Genomic DNA, 21,441 nt, shown 5'->3' with positions numbered 1-21,441 from the left:
CAATCACCCCCTCTATCCCTGATCATACTCTCCCCCTCCTCCTCCTAAACAATCACCCCCACTATCCCTGATCACACTCTCCCCCCTTCTCCAAAACAATCACCCCCTCTATCCCTGATCATACGCTCCCCCCTCCTCCTCCTCATCCTAAACAATCATCCCCTCTATCCCTGATCATACTCCCCCCCTCCTCCTCCTAAACAATCACCCCCTCTATCCCTGATCATACTGTCCCCCCTTCTCCTAAACAACCACCCCCTCTATCCCTGATCATACTCTCCCCCCTTCTCCTAAACAATCACCCCCTCTATCCCTGATCATACTCTCCCCCCTTCTCCTAAACAATCACCCCCACTATCCCTGATCATACTCTCCCCCCTTCTCCTAAACAATCACCCCCTCTATCCCTGATCATACTCTCCCCCCTTCTCCTAAACAATCACCCCCTCTATCCCTGATCATACTCTCCCCCCTTCTCCTAAACAATCACCCCCTCTATCCCTGATCATACTCTCCCCCTTCTCCTGACCTAAACAATCACCCCCTCTATCCCTGATCATACTCCCCCCCCTTCTCCTAAACAACCACCCCCTCTATCCCTGATCATACTCTCCCCCTCCTTCCCCTGGACTGACACACTGTTTTGATCTAGTTCCGGCTTCCCAGCATGCAGTGCGCCGACGTCACCCCTCCCAAGATGGCGGCGGACAGTGATGTGAGTTCCCGGATGCTCCGGGTCCTGGTTTTTCTGTAACGTTTTTCTGTAACGTTTATTCCGTGTTTCTCTCATGTCTCCCCCGAGTGACCCGTTTCCTTTCCTCCCGTGTACAGCCCGAGTCCGAGGTGTTTGAGATCACAGACTTCACCACAGCTTCCGAATGGGAGAGGTGAGATACTGACACATCACCATACACAGCCCTACTGTATCCTGCAGCATAACTATCCCTACTATCCCCTGCATCATACACAGCCCTACTGTATCTTGCAGCACAACTATCCCTACTCTACCCTGCATCATACACAGCCCTACTGTATCCTGCAGCATAACTATCCCTACGATACCCTGCATCATACACAGGCTACAGCCCTACTGTATCATGCAGCATAACTATCCCCTGCATCATACACAGCCCTACTGTATCCTGCAGTATAACTATCCCCTGCATCATACACAGCCCTACTGTATCCTGCAGCATAACTATCCCTACTATCCCCTGCATCATACACAGCCCTACTGTATCCTGCAGTATAACTATCCCCTGCATCATACACAGCCCTACTGTATCCTGCAGCATAACTATCCCTACTATCCCCTGCATCATACACAGCCCTACTGTATTCTGCAGTATAACTATCCCCAGCATCATACACAGCCCTACTGTATCCTGCAGCATAACTATCCCTACTATCCCCTGCATCATACAGAGCCCTACTGTATCCTGCAGTATAACTATCCCTACTATCCCCAGCATCATACACAGCCCTACTGTATCCTGCAGCATAACTATCCCTACTATCCCCTGCATCATACACAGCCCTACTGTATCCTGCAGTATAACTATCCCCTGCATCATACACAGCCCTACTATACCCAGGGACCAACGGAAGACGTCTGCAAAGGTCGTGAGGGACAAACAAAGCCCCCTGAATAGGGCATCACCATCTACTCGGGCAATTTATCCTCTTCTTTTAAATGTTTTAAATGCCATTTTCGCTTGCATTTCCATATAAAGGTTATTTGTTTGCATCACATGCGCCCCTCTCTTTCTCTCTCTCATTCTGTCACATTGGTTGCGCTGTTTTCAGCATTTTGATTGATTTATAGTACAGACACACATACATTTTTTTATTAGTTTGGGACAGGTGGATAGCAACTGCTGTGGAAATAGTTTTCCCTGGTTTCTTTACTTTCTGCTTGATCTAGGGTGAGGACATTGTGGTTCATGTCATTCATTATACTGTGCTCCAATTAAAGTGTAGTTTACACTCACGAAAGGTTGAGCACACAAACAAGACACAGAGACCTGGTGTACTCGAATTCTCACACATAGTGTCCCCAAATTATCAGTCCTTTCTTACTGTTTATTTAACACGTATACCTGTCACGAGTGAAGTGTCCGAGCACATTATCATCATCATCACTGTCTGTCATTACAGAAACTACCACCATCACTATATATCATTACCACAACCATGATAATTATCACTGTATCATCCCAACTACCACCATCACTATCTGTAATCATCATCACCACTATCAATCATTGCCAAAATCATCATCATAATCCTTACCACCACTATCTATCATTGCCACAACCATCACCATCACCAACCCTATCATTACCTCAACCACCACCACACTCGCCACAACCAACTTCATCATCACCATTCGATATAATCATCACCACCAGCCATCATCATCCCCATCATCAGCACTAGCCATCATTATAACCACCACCAACCATCATTATCACTACTACCATAACCATTGTCACCATCATAATAGTCATTTATCATTACCATTAACATCAATGATTACCCAATTCTCACCATTATCATTAGTATTATCACAACCTTCATTATCACTATCTATTATTACCACAAGCATCAGCATCACTATCATCATCATTATTATCACGACAACTATCATCATCTCTATCTATGGTCACTACAACCATGTACATCATCATAATCATTATATATCCTCCCCACAAACATCAGTATGAGGAAACAGAGGATTGCGACGACGGTGCGTCTGTGTTGCCTGAAGATTGTCCAGGGAAACGGCTGTTATGTGAAGCCTGCTGCCAGCTTCATAGCAAAGTCTTGGAAGACAATTTGGCATCTATTAAAAAGTCAAACGTTTTGGTTGGTCTTTTCGCTTACTAATAATGCCTCTGTTTGTGAGCCTTGTGATGTTTTGTGTTTTCAGTGTTCGAGAGGATAGGTGTACTACTGGAAGTAACATGTTTAAGGGTTGAATAGGGATAATTTGTTTTGTTATCTCCATATGACACCTATATGTGTCTTTAAAAGTAGTTTGTAAACCCGGTGAGTGGAGACTCTGGAAGTGTTTGGTTTCCTCTGGTTGCTCCTTTTTGTCTGATGTCACTGTGTTCAACAAGAGTTTGCCCAACCGGTATCTCCCCCCTACGTCGATTTCCCTTATTTTTCTTGGCCGTCTAGTAAGGACTAGATGGGCTAAGGTTTAAAAAAAAAAAAAAATTCTCTGCCACTCTACTCTTTCCTAAATCTGTCTCGGCGTCTCCCCTGTTGAAATCCCTCTCCTGGCTTCCTATAAAATCCCGCATATCACACTCAATTCTCCTCACTTTTAAAGCTTTACACTCTTCTGCCCCTCCTTACATCTCAGCCCTAATTTCTCGTTATGCACCATCCCGGCTCTTGTGTTCTGCTCAAGAATGTCTTCTCTCTACCCCCTTTGTATCTAAAGCTCTCTCCCGCCTTAAACCTTTCTCACTGACTGCCCCACACCTCTTGAATGCCTTTCCCCTCAATACCCGACTAACACCCTCTCTATCCACCTTTAAGACCCACCTGAAGACACACTTGCTTATAGAAGCATATGAGTAGTACCTGGGCTAATACTATACACATGATACATAAAGCTTGGCCCCCTGCAGACGCACTTACCAGAATGCCCTCCTACAGTCTCTGTATGTTGTTCTTCGGAGCAGGGACTCCTCTTCCTAAATGTCACCTATATGTCTGAAGCACTTATTCCCATGATCTGTTATTTGTATTTGTTATTTATGATTGTCACGTGTATTACTACTGTAAAGTGCTATGTACATTAATGGCGCTATATAAATAAAGACAAACATACATCATCATGGTCCTCATACTCGCCGTAGCGATCAAGATCATTTATCAATACAACCATCAATATCATCATTCAAATCCTCCGTACCACAATTTATCGCCATCATCCCAATCCCCGTACCATCATCCCAATCCTTCTTACCATAAATGTCATCACCATCATTAGCCATCAACATCCTCTCCATCATCTCCTCACAACAGCTGTTAACATCATCACTACCACACATTTTTATTGCCGTCATTATTATGATCATAGCCATCAGTAGCATTACCATCAATAATTATCACCGCCACCGTGCCCATCTTTCTCGCCGCCGTGCCCATCTTTCTCGCCGCCGTGCCCATCTTTCTCGCCGCCGTGCCCATCTTTCTCGTCGCCGTGCCCATCTATCATTATCATCACAGCCGCCTTTATCCTTACTATTACTACCACCAAAATTCATGAGCAGCATCATTATCACCACCATACTCATAATTATTATTGTCATTCTCCTCAACTGTACAGCGCAGTATTTGATGCTGTACACACCTCAGTAAGCACCAAGAGTACTTTAAAACAAGGCTAAGAAATAATACCTTTGCAAAAGTGTGGTCGAATATATCTTTGTGGCAAGGATGAAAATATGACCAATGGGGGACTCCCTCAATTTGTATAATCCTATAACATTGTTGGGGGCTTTCAGAAGAGTGGGCCTTCCAAATGATGTCTACTCGGATTGGTTCAACTCGTGTGTGTCTGTTACCATTAAGGCTACGGATTGCCACATGGCCATTAAGGCATAGCTCCTGTATTTATTTCTTTTTTAATCCTGATAGGAAAAGCACAACTGAAAATCTCAGACGATTTAAAGAAATATACGCGAAGCCCCTCCCACCCCCCAAAAAGTAAAAAAGTATCTGTTAACCAAAAATGAAATTTTTGGTGCTTTTCTTTTGACTTCAAAGAGTGAGATTTTCTTCAAATCTATGGAGATCTACTTTCAATTCTATAGATTCCTGGCTGTACCTAATTATCATGGTAGGAATTAGGGGTGGGTGTGCAAAGAAAATGGCACACATCTGCGTTTATTGGTTAAACGACTCCATTTATTAACTAAATATTTCCTGTAAGATAGAACTATATCAGGGGTGGCCAACTGCAGTCCTGAAGGGCCACAAACAGGTCGGGTTTTCAGGATATCCCTGCTTCAGCACAGGTGGCTAAGTTGAAGACTGCATCTTCGGGACTGGAGTTGCCCACCCCTGAGCTAAGGTGAAGTCCTTCCTAGGATCATAGGGAAGCACAGGTGACGCCATCAGTCCCTGCTTCAGCGCAGGTGGTGCAGTCTTTGATTGAGCCTCTGATTGAGCCCCCTGTGCTGAAGCAGGGGTATTCTGAACACCTGACCTGTTGGTGGGTCTTCAGGACTGGAGTTGCCCACCCCGATCTACATTGACAGCAGTACATGAGCTAAGGAATTGCTTCAAAATAGACTGATCACTCAATATACAGTTTAGTTAATAATATAACATACAAACTGGACTATACTGTTGTATATTTCTAATGTGTTAGTAGGGATCATGATGTATTATTGGATTAATATTGGTCTACCTTTAACAAAATAAACTGTGCTCAAAGTGTCTGTTTCCCGTAATTATGAATTACTTTAATACAGTATTTATCACTCAAACACCTTCCTTTTTTAATCATATTCTATGTTTCGAAATTATATTCTACCAATGTGTTAAATGCACAATAAGCAATGACCTGCTATAGGAAAATATGCAGCCATTTCATACACCGCTGAAAAAGCTCCCAAAATACTGTCTGTTTCCTCTGGAGTGCCGTCCCGTCACAGCAAGAGGCAATCATCGCGGATTCCATCTTTTATGGGAAATGTCCTCGCACATGGCTGGCCCTCGCATTGCTGGCCTCACATGACTCGCCCTCACATGGCTGGCTCTCACATGGCTGGGCCTCCCATGGCTGGCCCTCGCATTGCTGGCCTCACATGACTCGCCCTCACATGGCTGGCTCTCACATGGCGGGCCCTCCCATGGCGGGCCCTCACATGGCTGGCCCTCCCATAGCGGGCCCTCCCATGGCGGGCCCTCCCATGGCGGGCCCTCACATGGCTGGCCCTCACATGGCTGGCCCTCACATGGCTGGCCCTCACATGGCTGGCCGGCCCTCACATGGCTGGCTCTCACATGGCGGGCCTCACATGGCTGGCTCTCACATGGCGGGCCCTCCCATGGCTGGCCCTCCCATGGCTGGCCCTCGCATGGCTGGCCCTCGCATGGCTGGCCCTCGCATGGCTGGCCCTCACATAGCTGGCTCTCACATGGCGGGCCTCACATGGCTGGCCCTCGCATGGCTGGCCGGCTCTCCCATGGCTGGCCCTCGCACGGCTGGCCCTCGCACGGCTGGCCCTCGCACGTCTGGGCCCTCGCACGGCTGGCCCTCGCACGGCTGGCCCTCGCACGGCTGGCCCTCACACGGCTGGCCTCTCCAGCTCTGTAACACGGCAGCTAACATTTCCCTTTATTTTGCCGTGATATTAATTTGATCTTTTGTTTCTGCCAGATTTATCTCAAAAGTTGAAGAGGTTTTGAACGAGTGGAAATTAATTGGAGACTCTTCAAAAAAACCTCCAGAGAAGGTTTGGCTGCCATTATTTATATTTTCTTCAATGAAAATAAATACAGTATATATATTGTTTCCTTTCTATTGTACTGGACGCCACTTCTGGGAATGGGTTTAATTTGGCTTTATATTGGGTGTTCTGTTCGGTGCGTTATAAAGCTGAGGTCTGACACAGTTGTTCCGTTATGCAGGGTGAATATACCACTGGCTTTTGGGAAGAGAAGGGAGATGAAGTTTGTTTTGCTGACTTCAAATTCTCTATTAAGCATCATTATTTTCTACAAGAATCCTGTGAGAAAGAAGAGAAGGAAGACTTAGGAGAAGGTAGTCACTTCCTTGCAGATACTAGTTTGTTTGTTATTACAGTATCTTTTGCTACCTACGGATGCTGCTCTGTCCCTGTATCATGTCGATTTCTAGATAACCGTTTCTTATGTGCTTACTCATGTCTTTCATGATTTTGCAATCGCCCTCATCAACTCTTTTCCACGCTTAACAGCCCTGGTATTGTTAGGTTGTCCTGGTAGATCCAATGCTCTGTGTTACCGGAAGAGGCATTTCCCTGCCCTGCACTTACTGTTTCCCCTAATGTGTGTTAGTCACCCAACAGAGAGTACTTCTTAGATTGTAAGCTCTGCGGGGCAGGGTTTCCTATTGATGCTCTTATTGCATATTATTGCCCTGTATTTTAATGCCTGTTTTTGTAAAGCCGTGCGAACATTGTTGCTGCTATACAAGTAAAAATGTGTAACGTACATGTGGTTTTTTTCAGACGCCCTTCCAGTCTGCATGCAGGATCTGCTGTGCACAAACAATGACTTCCCACCTATAGCTCACTGTTTGGTCAGATGGTACGTATTCATTGTGTTTGTTCCTATCCCATAAAGCTTTTGACGTAATATACGTAAACATGTGGTGTTAACTGTCCTAAAGCAAAAACAAATGTATCCTAAATTCACCACAGATAAAAGAAAAATCACGTTTGACTAAACTGCTTTTTATGAGGTATTCCAAGAGAACCATAGTCAAGCACCATTGTTTGTGATGCAGAGATTACATTAGATGAGGATTTATATTGCATTGAGTATTCTTCATTTGCTGTTAATTCAAGAATCAAATAATAATCCACATTAATCCTTGGCTACACTTTAAGAAAGAAACAGGGACTGGAGATCACTGGGTCTAGAACAAAATAAACTTTAATGCAGAACCAAATAAAACCATACAAAATAAATACATGGGGATACATGGGGAGTAGGAGAGAAACACCCACCCATGAGGTTTCTCCGTAGCGCTTTAAGACGGAGACCCATGCATTGGTGGTGTTTCTCTTATACTGCTTTGTTTCTCCAGGCATTTATTTTGTACTTTTTATTTTTAGTTTTTCATTAGTTTATTTTGTTTTAAACTTGGTGCTTTAATTCTTTCTTTTGAAGTGAAACTTCTTTGCTGCCACTGCACCTAAATGCACTGCATGTGGACGAAAATTGAAACGGAAGTGAGGGACTGCGCATGTGCAGTACCGGAAGTGACATCATTGTCGTTTGTTGGCTGCCTGCTGGGAGTTGTAGTTCGGGGGCCGGATGACAAGCCTTCAAAGGAAATCAAAAGGGAAGGCCTGAGTGACTACAAGTCCCAGCAACCCCTGGTATAGATGACAGGCACTGTACTTCAGTCTCTGTAAGCTGTACAGCCCTGGAAGTAACACACACACAGACATTCACAATGAGTATAAATATAAAAGTGCAAATAACAAACATTTTAGAAATTTACCACTTACAATAACAAAAAGCAAAGTGAAAAACATGCAAGGTGTGTAAATAAATTACTCATGAATTGTGTATAGATTAATATAATATAGCGTTCTAAGTCAAACTTGTTTTGGGTTTCGTCAAATTGTGTTTTGATTTTTATGATTTACATTGAATGAAAGACTTTTTAGAGTAACGGCATTTAGATACTTTACAATCCAAAATATATGCATCTTACTTTAGTTATAAGCCAATTACAGCTCAACCCCGTTATAGCATGATCCGCTACAATGCGGATCCACTTATAACGCGGTCTGAGCATGGCTCACGATTTAAAACCATCTCCATTTTTTTTTTTTTTAAACATTCAATGCTTTATTGCTAACGGACACACATACACACACACACACCCCAATGTGACCCTCCTCTGCACTCGAGCGTAAGTGCCGCGCACGTGGATGCAGCCTGATGAAGTAGGGAGAGCTGCGGATGCCGGCGAAATTTTTAACGCGGTCTCATTCTGTGGACCCCGAGGACCGCGTTATAACGGGGTTCCGCTGTATTTCATGTATTCCAAGTGATAGTATGGAAATTTCAGCACATAAATATAATAAATTATACTCTCGAATCTCTTTCATTGAATTAAAAACATCACCATCACAAATATAATTTCTGTGACAAAAGACAAAAAAGTTTCACTTACAATGTGCGTACTCGGCACACAAATTTTTTCTCCATCAATGACCGTCAGCCATTGATGAGCAGTTTTATTTTAGCACAAGTCCCTTTTTGAACTACAGGAGTGGCCCTTTTCTTTCTTTGTGGTCACACCGTTTGTAATGGGCTTCTTTTGGAAATATGTATAATTGCTCCTACACCAAATGACGAATGAAATATTCTCCTGTAAACGTCCGCTTTGATCCTGGATCTGACAAAACTACTTTTGAGATGCTTGTTGAGCTGCTAACTTCAGCCTAACATTTCCTGTTCTACAGGTACGGGATGCGTGAGTTTGTGGTAATTACACCAGCCGCCAACGATGCCGTTATTAGTGAATCCAAGTGCAACCTTCTCTTGAGTTCAATTTCAATTGCATTAGGAAACACTGGCTGGTGAGTATGACACAAATCAATCCTCTCTGAGATGCATTTGCAGCCTTGTCCCCTCTCTTCCCATTATGATTGTACATAGGAGTAGTCAATTTGTAGGTTGATCTTCAGATCAAATCTTTTTTGAAGTAACAAATACAATTGTGCAGGGACCGTAGCGGCACACTCCTAAATAAGGAGCAGTATTGTGAGCAGATGGGGAAGATACCAGGGTTAAGTCTCCCCTGATATGGAACCAAGCTCTCAGGAAGTCGGGTAGGCCACAAAACCATACGGGACGACCTGAGTCTAGGGTTTTACTCCACTGCTTACCTTGTGGTTTTGAAACTGTATGACATCACTATTACAGTAGACGTTGGAACTGGCCTTTAGACTGGATGCAGCTTACAAGCCCAGGCAGAGGCGGCCTGTGATTTTTACCTGCGTATTGTAAGCCAAACCTCTATAAATAACACGGATGCGTTGTATGTTATTGCTGCAGTCACAGCGGCTCATGGGAGCCGTGTGTCTCTTGCTTCAGGGCTTTTTTCCCTTCCATAGTTAAATATGCATTTATTTTTTTTACTGTTTAAAAAGTTCTGGTTTGGAATTAAACTCCCCCCCGTCCCCCACCCCACCACAAACCTTTGAGCAGTAAGCGTAGACTATTTAGTCACCCTGTGCCAGTGTGTCACTGGTTTCCAAACTTACTTTATCCCTTTTTGTCCTTCATTAAACACTGTTTAACGCAGAGGAATAAAAAGTCCAAGCCGAACATTCAGTTTTTATTGAGCTTTTAAATACGGTGCTAAAAATGTGCTTCTGAGAAAAGCAACAAAATAAGATAGGATGTTGTAACCAGAGCCGAAATAGTTTTTGAGACGCTTTAAGCATTATTATATTTACAGAAAATTCCTCCATTCTTAAATTAAACTATTACACGATTAAATGATCATTTGCCGGCTTCATTTTTGTTTTGCAAACCTTGACATGCAAGAAAATGTTTGAGCGCAGTGTGTTCATTTTAGAGCTTAAATAAAATAAAAAATATACCAAGACAGAAAAATGCAGGAAAACATATGGGTTATAGAGAAAATAGAGCCCTTAACCCGTTCACTGCCAACAATACTTTGCACTATATGGTTGTCCTCTCGGGGCATATATTGTCATTTTGAAGTGTCTTGCCCAAGGGACCTGGAAACCTAATTTGATGCCTGAAGCACAGGCTGATGGAGTGAATTACCCAAGGTCACAAGCAGAGCGTTCAGCCGATGGTTACATGTGCTTTACTGGTGTGTATGTGATGTCTTGCAGTCAGGTCCCACTGTTCGTGCAAATACATCAGAAATGGCGGAAGCTTTATGTGGGAGAATGTCAAGGACCCGGAGTTCGAACGGATTTCGAGATGGTTCACCTGCGGAAAGTGCCGAATCAGTACACACACTTATCTGGGCTCCTCGATATCTTCAAATCCAAAATTGTATGTAACATGGAGGGATAGTCCTGTCGCGCTTTCAGTGGGTATATGGTTCCTTCTCGGGCTTGGGATACAGGCCGGGTGAAATGAGAGAGAGAGAATAATGCAGTGTATCCAACCTTACACACAACCCACAGCTGTAGTACATAAGTGGGTAACTTTTGTTACCAAGGAATATTCATACAGGAAGGTCACAGCAAAACCAGTGTATATTAACCCGTCTGCGGTACTTTGCTCCGCAATGCGTTGCTGAGCTTTCTAGCAGGGAAGGGCTTTAAGCCAGGAGTTGCCAACTCAAGTCCTCAAGGGCCACCAACAGGTCAGGTTTTAAGGACTTTCCTGCTTCAGTACAGGTGGCTCAGTCTTTGACAGAGCCACTGATTGAGCCACTTGTGCTGAAGCAGATATATACATAAAACCTGACCTGTTGGTGGCCCTTGAGGACTGGCGTTGGCCTCCCCTGGCTTAAAGCAACGAATTGTACTGTATTTGGGGGACGGCATTCAACTATTTAAAGCAAGAACACATTCATGAAAAATGTAAGCCCGTTTATTCTTTCTGTTTCAATCCGTCCAGTTACAGCGCATTTTACATTTTTAGGGATGCCCTTTAACCTCCCTGCCCCCCGTTAGCATCGCCATCCGCTTCACCTACATTCTCCAAGACTGGCAGCAGTACTTCTGGCCGCAGCAACCCCCAGGTAGGAGATTTTGGGAAGTAACGTGCTGTACCCAATATATAATGATCGTCTTGGGAAATCCATTGTACGTCCTGTGATTGCATCTTTGTGTAATGACCTCCGGCAAATCCGGTAACCTGGGGAACGGCAAAACAGGCCGGCCTCTAAAACCGAGGCTGGAAAGTAGGATGTAGCGAAAACATATTTAGGTGATTATTCACTAAAAGTGGATGTTAAAGCTGGAATACTAAATTTCTTCCCTCCCACACACTTTTTCTTCTTATTTGTATCTGTATATGTAAAGCACAAGGTATATTTCTACATTCTTACCTAAGCTGGCAACCGTTTGGTGCTCCTGTTATAAATCTGTCACAATCCTGATTGTGTGCCTAACGTAATAGCTGCTTCAGCCAGTGTAACTCAGCAGCTACAGTGTATCCTTATCTATCATTAGCTGTAACAATAGATAATGTTACAGATTGCAGCTCAAACTGCTGGGAACATTGGCAACAAATGATCACGAACAGGAAAGTGTTGCATAGATATTGTGCTGCTGGGGAGGTGGGCTGAAACCTGCTATAGGAATCAAAGGATGCTCAGTATATGAAGACTCATTAAAAATGTCATAAAGAGTTGAATAATACAAAAAAAGTCACAATTATGTAATGCTACAGAACTGATTTACATTTAAAAATAAGCGATATAAGATTTCACATGTTCTGCTGCTTTGCAAGGATGAATGCATACTTTTGTTTAACACGTATGGGAAGCAGAGGTTCCTCAGATCCGAACCGCGTTGGTTTCAGCTCAGGGTATCCCCCTGCTTCCCCAGACACCGGGGAGGGTGCCACGGGTACTTCCTGTGTGTTTTTTTTTTTTTTACATTTCCCACCGCGTGACACGGGCTAGCCGGAAGTCGCAGCACATGACATCACTGCTTCCTATTGGCCGTCTTGATGCAGGGGGATTGAAACCTCCATTTTGGCACCTTCCCAATTTGGGGGCTGAATTGTATACCGGTTAGTTTTGGAGACTCCCTGCTTCACACTTACCTTAAAAATATTTGGAGGAGGGCTAAACATTTTTGGATATCGCCATTTAAAAAAAAAAAAAAAAAAAAGAATGCATTTGCTCTAAGGCCAGGTCCCCGCTGCCTGCCCGCTATGGCGGGCGCTGCAGGGACAAGAGCCGAGACAGGAAAATTGAGCTCAATACTGGCGATGAGGGCGGTGGCCACGCCCCCCCGGTGGTTCAGCCAATGAGGGTGAATCTGGCAGGTGATGTCATGGCCGCCCCCACCACACCTCCGTCACGTCCCCTCATCTTTCCCCCTGCAGCTCACTGCAGACGGGGGATCAGAGCTGCACGTGAGCGCAGACAGCGGGGCCGTAGCCTAAGGGGGCAGCCCCAGTCACTTCTACAGCGCACTCCTCGGCGTGCGCTGTGCATTCAAGCCCCGCCCCCCCAGTCAGGCCGGTCCCAGTTCCTACCTTGTCGCGCACCTTTCCCCTGCGGTGCGCGACAGGGTTTCAGGAAGGCAGGGAAATTTTAGAGCAAAGTTTGTGACGGAGGCGTGGCCACGCCCCCGCCGGCGGTTTAGCCAATGAGGGCGAATCAGCCGCGGGACGTCATGGCCACGCCCCCGCAAACCCACCGCCACGTCCCATCGCAAACGTTCTCTCTCCCCTCAGACCGTAGATCGCAATGTAGCGCTGTGCATGCGCCGCCCTCCCCCCCCCCCGCCGGGCGCGCGCGCCACAGTGCTGACTGGGGACTCGGCCTTAGAGATGCTGAAATGTACTACAGTTCTTAGTGGCAGCAAAATGCCTTGGTGTGTGTAGCAGGTGTGTCCTATGCTTGTCACAAAATATCCGCCATTCCTTCATTTTGTTCAGATATCGATGCACTTGTTGGGGGAGAAGTCGGAGGCTTAGAATTTGGGAAGCTTCCCTTTGGTGCCTGTGAAGATCCTATAAGGTGAGATCAGAAGCTGATCAGAAACTGAAAGTATTTCAACCAAAAAGGGCAGTTGCCTAATTAAGACACGACTCGCATGATATGTTCCTGTACGCGGTGACCTCATACTGTATTTTGTAGGTATAAAATTAGGTAAATATGTTGGTTTAGAAGGACTTCAGCTGCATACCCTCAGCCTTATACAGAAATGTTGTTTTCAGAGGTAATTAGTATTGCATTTATTAAAAAAAAAACTTAATTCGTCTAAATCAGGGGTGGCCAACTGCATTCCTTAAGAGCTACTAACAGGTCAGGTTTTCAGGATATCCCTGCTTCAGCACAAGTTGCTCAGTCAAAGACTGCACCACCTGTGCTGAAGCAGGGATGTCCTAGAAACCTGACCTGTTGGTAGCTCTTGGGGACTGGTTTAAATGTATGCTTTTGTATTTCTAATCATTCTTTATCTCTGTGTTCTCCCCCGCCACCCCCTCTTACACCCCATCCTCTCCCCCACCCCACCAGTGAGCTTCATTTAGCAACCACATGGCCGTGTCTGACAGAAGGAATCATTGTGGACAATGACGTGTACTCGTAAGTGGCAAAGTGGCTTTAACAGAGTCCTGTTGATGTTCTTGTTACTTTATTCTGCTATTAAACTGATTACACTGTGCAGGCGGTCCTCGCTTTTCCGACGGAATGCGTTCGGCAAACCGCCGTTGGTTAACGGACCGTCGGATTGGGGGTCCCATGTTAATCGCCAGCGGTGACTGTCAGAAAAGCTGGTCCGGCGTAGGATAATGCGTCCGTCAGAAACCAGGATGTCGGAATGCGAGCACCGCCTGTACTTGTATCTATCATGATAATCCTCCATATCCTATACTGTATGTCTGTATATCTTTATTTATATTGCGCTTCCCAGCAGTAATACACAAGACAAAATATAAATAATACAAATAACATATAATGGGAAGAAGTGCTTCAGACATAAAAGTAACATTTAGGAAAATTGTCCCTGCCCCGAAGAGCTTACAATCCCAAATAACTAATAACTCATACTTTTTTCTCATACTACAAGAATACTGTCTTTCATTTATTTTTTTAAAGGGATTTAGATCCTCTTCAAGCTCCCCAGTGGTCTGTCCGAGTTAGGAAAGCGGAGAATCCTCAATGCTTGCTGGGTAAGTGGCCATTCTTAGAACAAACAGTGTACTTAACGCAGCAATATACACCTGAAGATGAATATACCACAGCACACAGCAATATGTGTAACGTGCACCAAGAATATGCCAGGCGTGTGCACACAAATCTGATTGTTGCTGCTCGGGTACCAGTCTTCTTGGTTCGTGGTTTAAGGTGTGCAGAATGCAGAACAAAGATGGCGGCCCAGCTTAAGGGTTAGCATGTCGTGCCAGGGAGAAAACTCTCTGTATTCCCAAGGGTTTTTTTCCATGTAATTTCTGAGAATGGCAAATACATTTCCTATGGTAAATATACTAAGTTGTAGTTTACTAATTGGCTGGAATATGAACTGTAGCTTTTTGTTGTTGTTGTAGGTTGTGATAGCTCATACTGTACCAATGTGACATTTTCTTTGTGGATGAAATGATAGATTACAGAACTTCTGAAAACTCCCGTACATTAGAGGTGTGATGTTTCCAAACCTCGGCCCACTATTATTTCATCCCTGGATACCTCATGTGGGTTCAATAGAAAATCTAACCTACAGTACAACACGTCTATGCTTCCACTAACGTGCAATAAATAGGTTTTTTGTTTTGTTTTATAGGGGATTTTATTTCCGAATTCTTTAAACTTTGTCGTCGCAAAGAATCTACGGATGAGCTTCTGGGAAAGTCCGCCTTTGAGGACAACGGAAGAGGTAAACATTAATTTGTTACATAGTAGATGAGGTTGAAAAAAGACCTATGTCCATCAAGTTCAACCTACGCTAAATTTAAACGATTGTCTTTTTTATGTAGCAGTGGAGATTAAAAAATTAGACTGAGTATTATTGAGGAAGAAATTATGAAACATAATACCTTCTTTTTCCAAATAATTGCCATCCTTTACCCTGTGAGACTGGTATCTGTCTATTGTTAAAAACTCTGTTTAATTTATCTGTTGAGATACAATATTTCTGTGATACATTTTCTAACACACGTTACAATATTTGTTGCAGATTGTAAACAAATCTGCACATTGGTGTCTTCTTGTAATCGCTGCTCCCTGACAAAAGGTGTTGAACTATAACATCCCAATGACATATTTTTCTGCGTGTGTCTGCATTACATAGTCTAGGAGAAAGGTGGCCAACTCCAGTCCTCAAGGGCCACCAACAGGTCAGGTTTTCAGGATATCCCTACTTCAGCACAGGTGGTTTAATTAGTCCCAGCTTCAGTAAAGGTGGGCTCAATCAGTGGCTCAGTGGAAGACTGAGCCTCTGAGCCGCCTGTGCTGAAGCAGGGATGTCCTGGAAACCTGACCTGTTGGTGGCCCTTGAGATCTGGAGTTGGCCACCTCTGAACCAGGACTTCCACAAGAGTTGATACCAATTGGTAAACCAGAGGCCAGCATTGCAATCTGAAGACTAATCCTCTTCCACATTTCCTTTTAGAAAATAGTTAGTATTTTTTATATGAGCTCGTGTGTGATAAAGTAAGAATTTGCAGTAAGGCCGCGTCCATAGTGCGCGTGGCGAAAACAAAATGCAGGGGATCTAAGAGGCCGGCCATAGTGCGCGCACGCCAGGAAGCGCGACGGAGCGGCAGATTCTTCAGGAAACAAATGATTTTGTTTTTGTTACGTGACGGCCGGGTCACGAGCGGTTCAGCCAATGAGGGTGAACCAGCCCTGTGACGCCACGCGTACGTTATGCCTCCCCGTCGCTGTGGATCTCCGGCTGCAGATCGCTCGGCTGACAGGACGCGCAACGCCATGCGCTCCGTTGCGTGCACGCCCACTACATCCGAGGCCTAAAGCAGTATAAATAAGCTTGCTGCGCAATATATCGCTCATCTATTTACAATGTGGACCGGCAAATAAGAAACACAAGGCATACTTATCCGTGTGTTTTATTCTCAGAGGTAGCTGATATAAGCCAAGCGTTATCGAAGCTAACGGAGCCGGCCCCCGTCCCTATACATAAGTTATCTGTGACGAGCATGGTTCACAGCGCAAAGAAGAAAATCCGCAAGCACAGAGGGGCAGACGAATCGCCGCTAAATACCGATGTCCTCAACGCTATCCTTTTGGTAGGCTCCCAGGCTGAACTATTAAGTGTGTGGTTTCCTTTGGGAATTCTTGTCAATTCTCAATGACGGCAGGAAAGGAAGCACTGTGCTACCCTCCATTAACTCAAAGGATTATGGGAGAGCAATAAAAATGAACTTTTATTGAGGTATGTGTATAAAAGAGACGTCAACCTAGAAAGTTGACAGCCAGTAATAATAATAAACCGATAAGCAAAAAAGATTAAACGTGTGATTGGATCCAGGAGCAGTAATTCAGGGGCCGATTCCCATAATCCATTGAGGTAATGGAGCATCGCATACAGTACTTTCTGTCCTGCTACTTATTTTTAATTCCTGCTTTGCACCATTAACTTCTAAAACAATCTACTTCTCTCTTATTGTTGTAACCAGAGCCAGGAGTGTTTCTCCACTTCAGCGTAAATTCTCAATGACCACAGAAACAAACGGAAATTAAGATGAAACCAAAATGATATCATAAGTTGATATATTTAGGCACTTGAAATGGCATCCAACGGAGGAATGCAAGAGACTGCTAAATCTTTCTCAAATCGGAACCAGTAGATAACCGCCAGAATCACCGTACTCTTTCCTAAATCTGTCTTGGCGTCTCCTGGCTTCCTATCAAATCCCGCATCTCGCACTCAATTCTCCTCCTCGCTTTTAAAGGTTTACACTCTTCTGCCCCTCCTTACATCTCAGCCCTAATGTCTCGCTATGCACCATCCCGACTCTTGCTTACCTCCCGTAGGGGGTGCCTACGTATCTCTGGAAGCAGGGGGTCCCCGGAGGTGAAAGGAACGGGGTTCAGTTCCAGAGACCCCCTGCTTCAAACCTGTAACAACAATTTTTTATAAGTTAACCCGTATTGCTCCTATAAGACACAAAATGGTTCATTTCAAGACCCATGCGGGCGGAAACATCAGCTTTTCTCATCGTGTCTTTAATACATATTTTGTACTTTTTCTACAAATGCATCATGGAGCGTTTTACCTACTGATTCTCAATGTGACCCTTCTTTAATTAATTCAACTTTGCAGCTAATAGATGTGTTAGTTTGGAAGTGCTATAGCGTTGCTTGAGTGTGAATTAATCATATCTGTTGTTTACCTTGTAAATGGTTCTGTCGCCTGCATGCGTATCTAGTATGTTGTGCTTTGAGTAACTTTTCTCTCTACTCATCGACTGAAACGCGGCAAGTGCGTAAATAGTTTTACTGTGACCCCTTCATATCAGTCAGGATTCTCCGAGAGCCCTAAGAACGGGAAAGCACGGCTCTATTCTGTTACTTGTGTGTTTCTTTTCGTCATGCGACGGAAAGCATGAGAATTGCCACCAAAGATGGGATTCTAACATTCTCTGGACCTGCCGCTTATTTTGACTTTGCAAAGTGTGTCGGATCTCGCGTGGTTAAAAGCCCCTGAAATCCGAACGGAATTTACCCTGTAATGCCAAAAGAAAAAGAAACACAAAAGAGAATTCTAACAGGCTTGTTGAAATAAGACGGGGTACTCAAGACCCCCCCCCCCCAACAGGTCAGGCTTTCAGGATATCCAAGCTTCAGCACAGGTGGCTCAATCAGTCCCAGCTTCAGCACAGTTGGCTCAATCAGAGGCTCAGTCTTCGACTTGATTGAGCCACCTGTGCTGAATCTGGGATATACTGAAAACCTGACCTGTTGGAAAGGCGGCGGGGGGGGGGGGGGGTAATTATAACAGTAGAGGATGGTATATTAAAGTTTTGTTGACATTGCATAACCACACTATATTTTTAACCCTGTGTTTCAGTTGAGATCTGGCCATCAAGTGCACTCCATTATTTAGGTTGCCGCTTTATTTTCTTGTAAAACTCTGTGTGTGTAATTATATAATAACAAGAGCACGATAGCTGGCTGTTCATACCACAGTGTACGTGTATTTGTCGGGAGTGGGGTTTATAACCCTATTGTTTTCCTTTTGCCGCAGTTTTTGTTCCCTGATGCCAGATCACTTAATAAATCGGAAACTCGATGCAGTGTGTCCGCAGGAAACATCTCGTCACAGTGGGAGAGCGAAGACTATGTAAGTTTAGTAATACACAAAGTGCCCCGGGAACGTGTTGTCCATTTGTTTGGCTGCTACTTCTGTCCAGCTAATAATTTGCACACAATCCGTTCACTTTCCTGAAGATACAATCTGTAGATTTTTCATAAAGTACTGAGGAGTACCAACATCTTAGTTCCGTGAGACAGGTGTGTGCGTCTGTGTGTGTGTGTGTGTGTGACAGGTGTGTGTTTGGGTGTAAGGTTTGTTTGTGTGTACGGTGTTTGTGTGTGTATATGAGGTGTGTGTGTGTGTGAGAGAGACAGGTGTTTGGTGTTATGTGACGGTGTGTGTGTGTGTGTGTGTGTGTGTGTGTGTGTGTGACAGGTGTGTGTGACAGGTGTGTGTGTGTGTGACAGGTGTTTGTGTGTGTGAGAGAGAGACAGGTGTTTGTGTGTGAGAGAGAGAGACAGGTGTTTGTGTGTGAGAGAGAGAGACAGGTGTTTGTGTGTGTGTGTGTGTGTGTGTGTGTGTGTGTGTGTGTGTGTGTGTGTGAGAGTGAGAGTGAGAGAGAGACAGGTGTTTGTGTGTGTGAGAGAGAGACAGGTGTTTGTGTGTGTGTGTGAGAGAGAGAGACAGGTGTTTGTGTGTGTGTGTGTTTGAGAGAGACAGGTGTTTGTGTGTGTGTGTGAGAGAGAGACAGGTGTTTGTGTGTGTGTGTGTGTGTGTGTGTGTGTGTGAGAGAGAGACAGGTGTTTGTGTGTGTGTGTGTGAGAGAGACAGGTGTTTGTGTGTGTGTGTGTGTGAGAGAGACAGGTGTTTGTGTGTGTGTGTGAGAGAGACGTGTGTGTGTGTGTGTGTGTGTGTGTGTGTGTGTGTGTGTGTGTGTGTGTGTGTGTGTGTGTGTGTGTGTGTGTGTGTGTGTGTGTGTGTGACAGGTGTAGGTGTGTGTTTCTACAAAAAAGAGTAATCAATGGTGCTTTTAAAACTAAAATATCTGTAATTGTCAGTGTAACTGAGCCGTGTTCCACAATCAGACTGAAAACTCACGGCCTTTCCCGCCGCCTCCTTGTCGATGATCTTAGTTTGTGTCGACGCCCAGGCGTTTTACTCCATGATATAAAGTATTTATGCAACACAAAAAAGGAAAGCACAGTAAGGCTGCGGCCCCACTGCCCGCGCGTCTGCCAGGCTGGCAGCGCGTGCAGCCGAGTCCCCCGGTCTGCAGGGGGTGTGACGGGGCACAGCCGTGACGTCACCCTGCAGGTTTGCCCTCATTGGCTGAACCGCCGGGGGTGTGGCCTAGCGCTCCGTCGCGAGTCCTGATCTCAATTCTCTTGAGCAGGAGAAACTGTCGGCGCAGCGCGGCAGCTCCCCCTCGCAGCGGGCCCGGCCCCATTGTGGGGAGGCTCTTGTCCCTGCAGCGTCTGCTATAGCGGGCGATGCAGTAGCCAGCGGGGACCTGGCCTAATAAAGCAGATCCTTCGTATTTCTTCTCGTTCTGTTGCTACAGATTACAGCAGATTACATGGGGAATTGTACGGACAGTGAAAAGATTAAGAAAAACAAACGGATGATGCTTTTTGTCTCGCTAAAAAGATCTCACAATGTTTTCCTAGGGAAAATGGGGGCTACTGTATATTTTAGGCTTGTTATGAATTGCCATTTTTAAAGCTCAGAGAACACATCTACATGGATCCTGTTCTTTTCAATACACATTATATTTAGCAGTATCTCTATTCAGATATTTAGCACGTTATAATTTGCCTGGCTAATTTCAAATCAAATAGTGCTTGGTATGTTATAACATGCCCTTTATGAAATATATACGCAAACTAGCACTGTGCTTCAGTCATTCCCTGTCTGGGAAATATGTTTAAAAGGATGTGTGCAGATTGTAATTGTTTTTGTTCTAGAACCTTTACAGTCAGCTGAAATCGGCCCCATCAGACAGCCTCACATACAAACTGGCCCTATGTCTGTGTATGGTCAACTTCTACCACGGAGGCGTGAGAGGCGTGGCCCACCTATGGCAGGAGTTTGTGCTGGAGATGCGCTATAGATGGGAGAACAATTGTCTCGTTCCGGGGTAAGTGAGGTTATTCAACCCTGCTAGTTACTTTTAAACGCCGGACTTGAGAAGTGATCTCTAAGCAGCGAAACATCGGGCAGCGACTACGTTATTTCCCACGGGAGGAAACGGCGTTATTCAGCTTTCCAGAAAATGCGCGCTGCTAACCGCTCGCTTTGCAGCGAGAAAGGGAAGAGTCACGGTAGAAGGCATAGAGAGATTTGCAGTAAGAGATGAGAAGTGAGACTTTTAACAGTGTAGATCTCTGCATGTGTTATCTCATTGTAGGACTTCATTTAACGCAACCAATGTAAGCTTTTCCTGTCATAGCACAGTTATGTGGCTTCCATTCAAATGTGTGAGGTCACACATACAGAGGTCACACACACACAGGTCACACACACAGGTGTCACACACACACAGAGGTGTCACACACACACACACACACACACACACACACACACACACACACACAGAGGTGTCACACACACACACAGAGGTGTCACACACACACACACACACAGAGGTGTCACACACACACACAGGTGTCACACACACACACACAGAGGTGTCACACACACACACACACACACACACACACACACACACACACACACACACACACACGTGTCACACGTGTCACACACACACACACACAGAGGTGTCACACACACACACAGA

At 44.8% G+C, this 21,441-nt stretch overlaps 1 protein-coding gene across 3 annotated transcripts in view; it reads left to right on the top strand.

Annotated features, from left to right (window-relative positions):
* Window positions 1-660: 660 nt before the first annotated feature.
* The window catches only part of RAB3GAP1 (RAB3 GTPase activating protein catalytic subunit 1), a 71,264-nt gene continuing 50,483 nt past the window's right edge, over window positions 661-21,441 (top strand). For all 3 annotated transcript variants that reach the window (XM_075609526.1, XM_075609525.1, XM_075609527.1), the window contains exons 1-15: window positions 661-715; window positions 832-887; window positions 6,410-6,485; window positions 6,661-6,793; window positions 7,242-7,320; window positions 9,216-9,332; window positions 10,623-10,788; window positions 11,386-11,485; window positions 13,360-13,441; window positions 13,943-14,011; window positions 14,525-14,598; window positions 15,207-15,299; window positions 16,502-16,671; window positions 18,633-18,728; window positions 20,606-20,778. In XM_075609526.1, coding sequence (XP_075465641.1) covers window positions 668-715; window positions 832-887; window positions 6,410-6,485; window positions 6,661-6,793; window positions 7,242-7,320; window positions 9,216-9,332; window positions 10,623-10,788; window positions 11,386-11,485; window positions 13,360-13,441; window positions 13,943-14,011; window positions 14,525-14,598; window positions 15,207-15,299; window positions 16,502-16,671; window positions 18,633-18,728; window positions 20,606-20,778 — 1,532 coding nt within the window. In that variant the 5' untranslated portion in view covers window positions 661-667. The remainder of the gene's footprint in view (window positions 716-831; window positions 888-6,409; window positions 6,486-6,660; window positions 6,794-7,241; window positions 7,321-9,215; window positions 9,333-10,622; window positions 10,789-11,385; window positions 11,486-13,359; window positions 13,442-13,942; window positions 14,012-14,524; window positions 14,599-15,206; window positions 15,300-16,501; window positions 16,672-18,632; window positions 18,729-20,605; window positions 20,779-21,441) is intronic.

This window comes from Ascaphus truei, chromosome 7 (assembly GCF_040206685.1).
Source record: "Ascaphus truei isolate aAscTru1 chromosome 7, aAscTru1.hap1, whole genome shotgun sequence".
NCBI classification, from domain to species: domain Eukaryota; kingdom Metazoa; phylum Chordata; class Amphibia; order Anura; family Ascaphidae; genus Ascaphus; species Ascaphus truei.
Note: the sequence above shows the minus strand (reverse complement) of the source record. Positions and strands in the feature narration are given on the sequence as shown.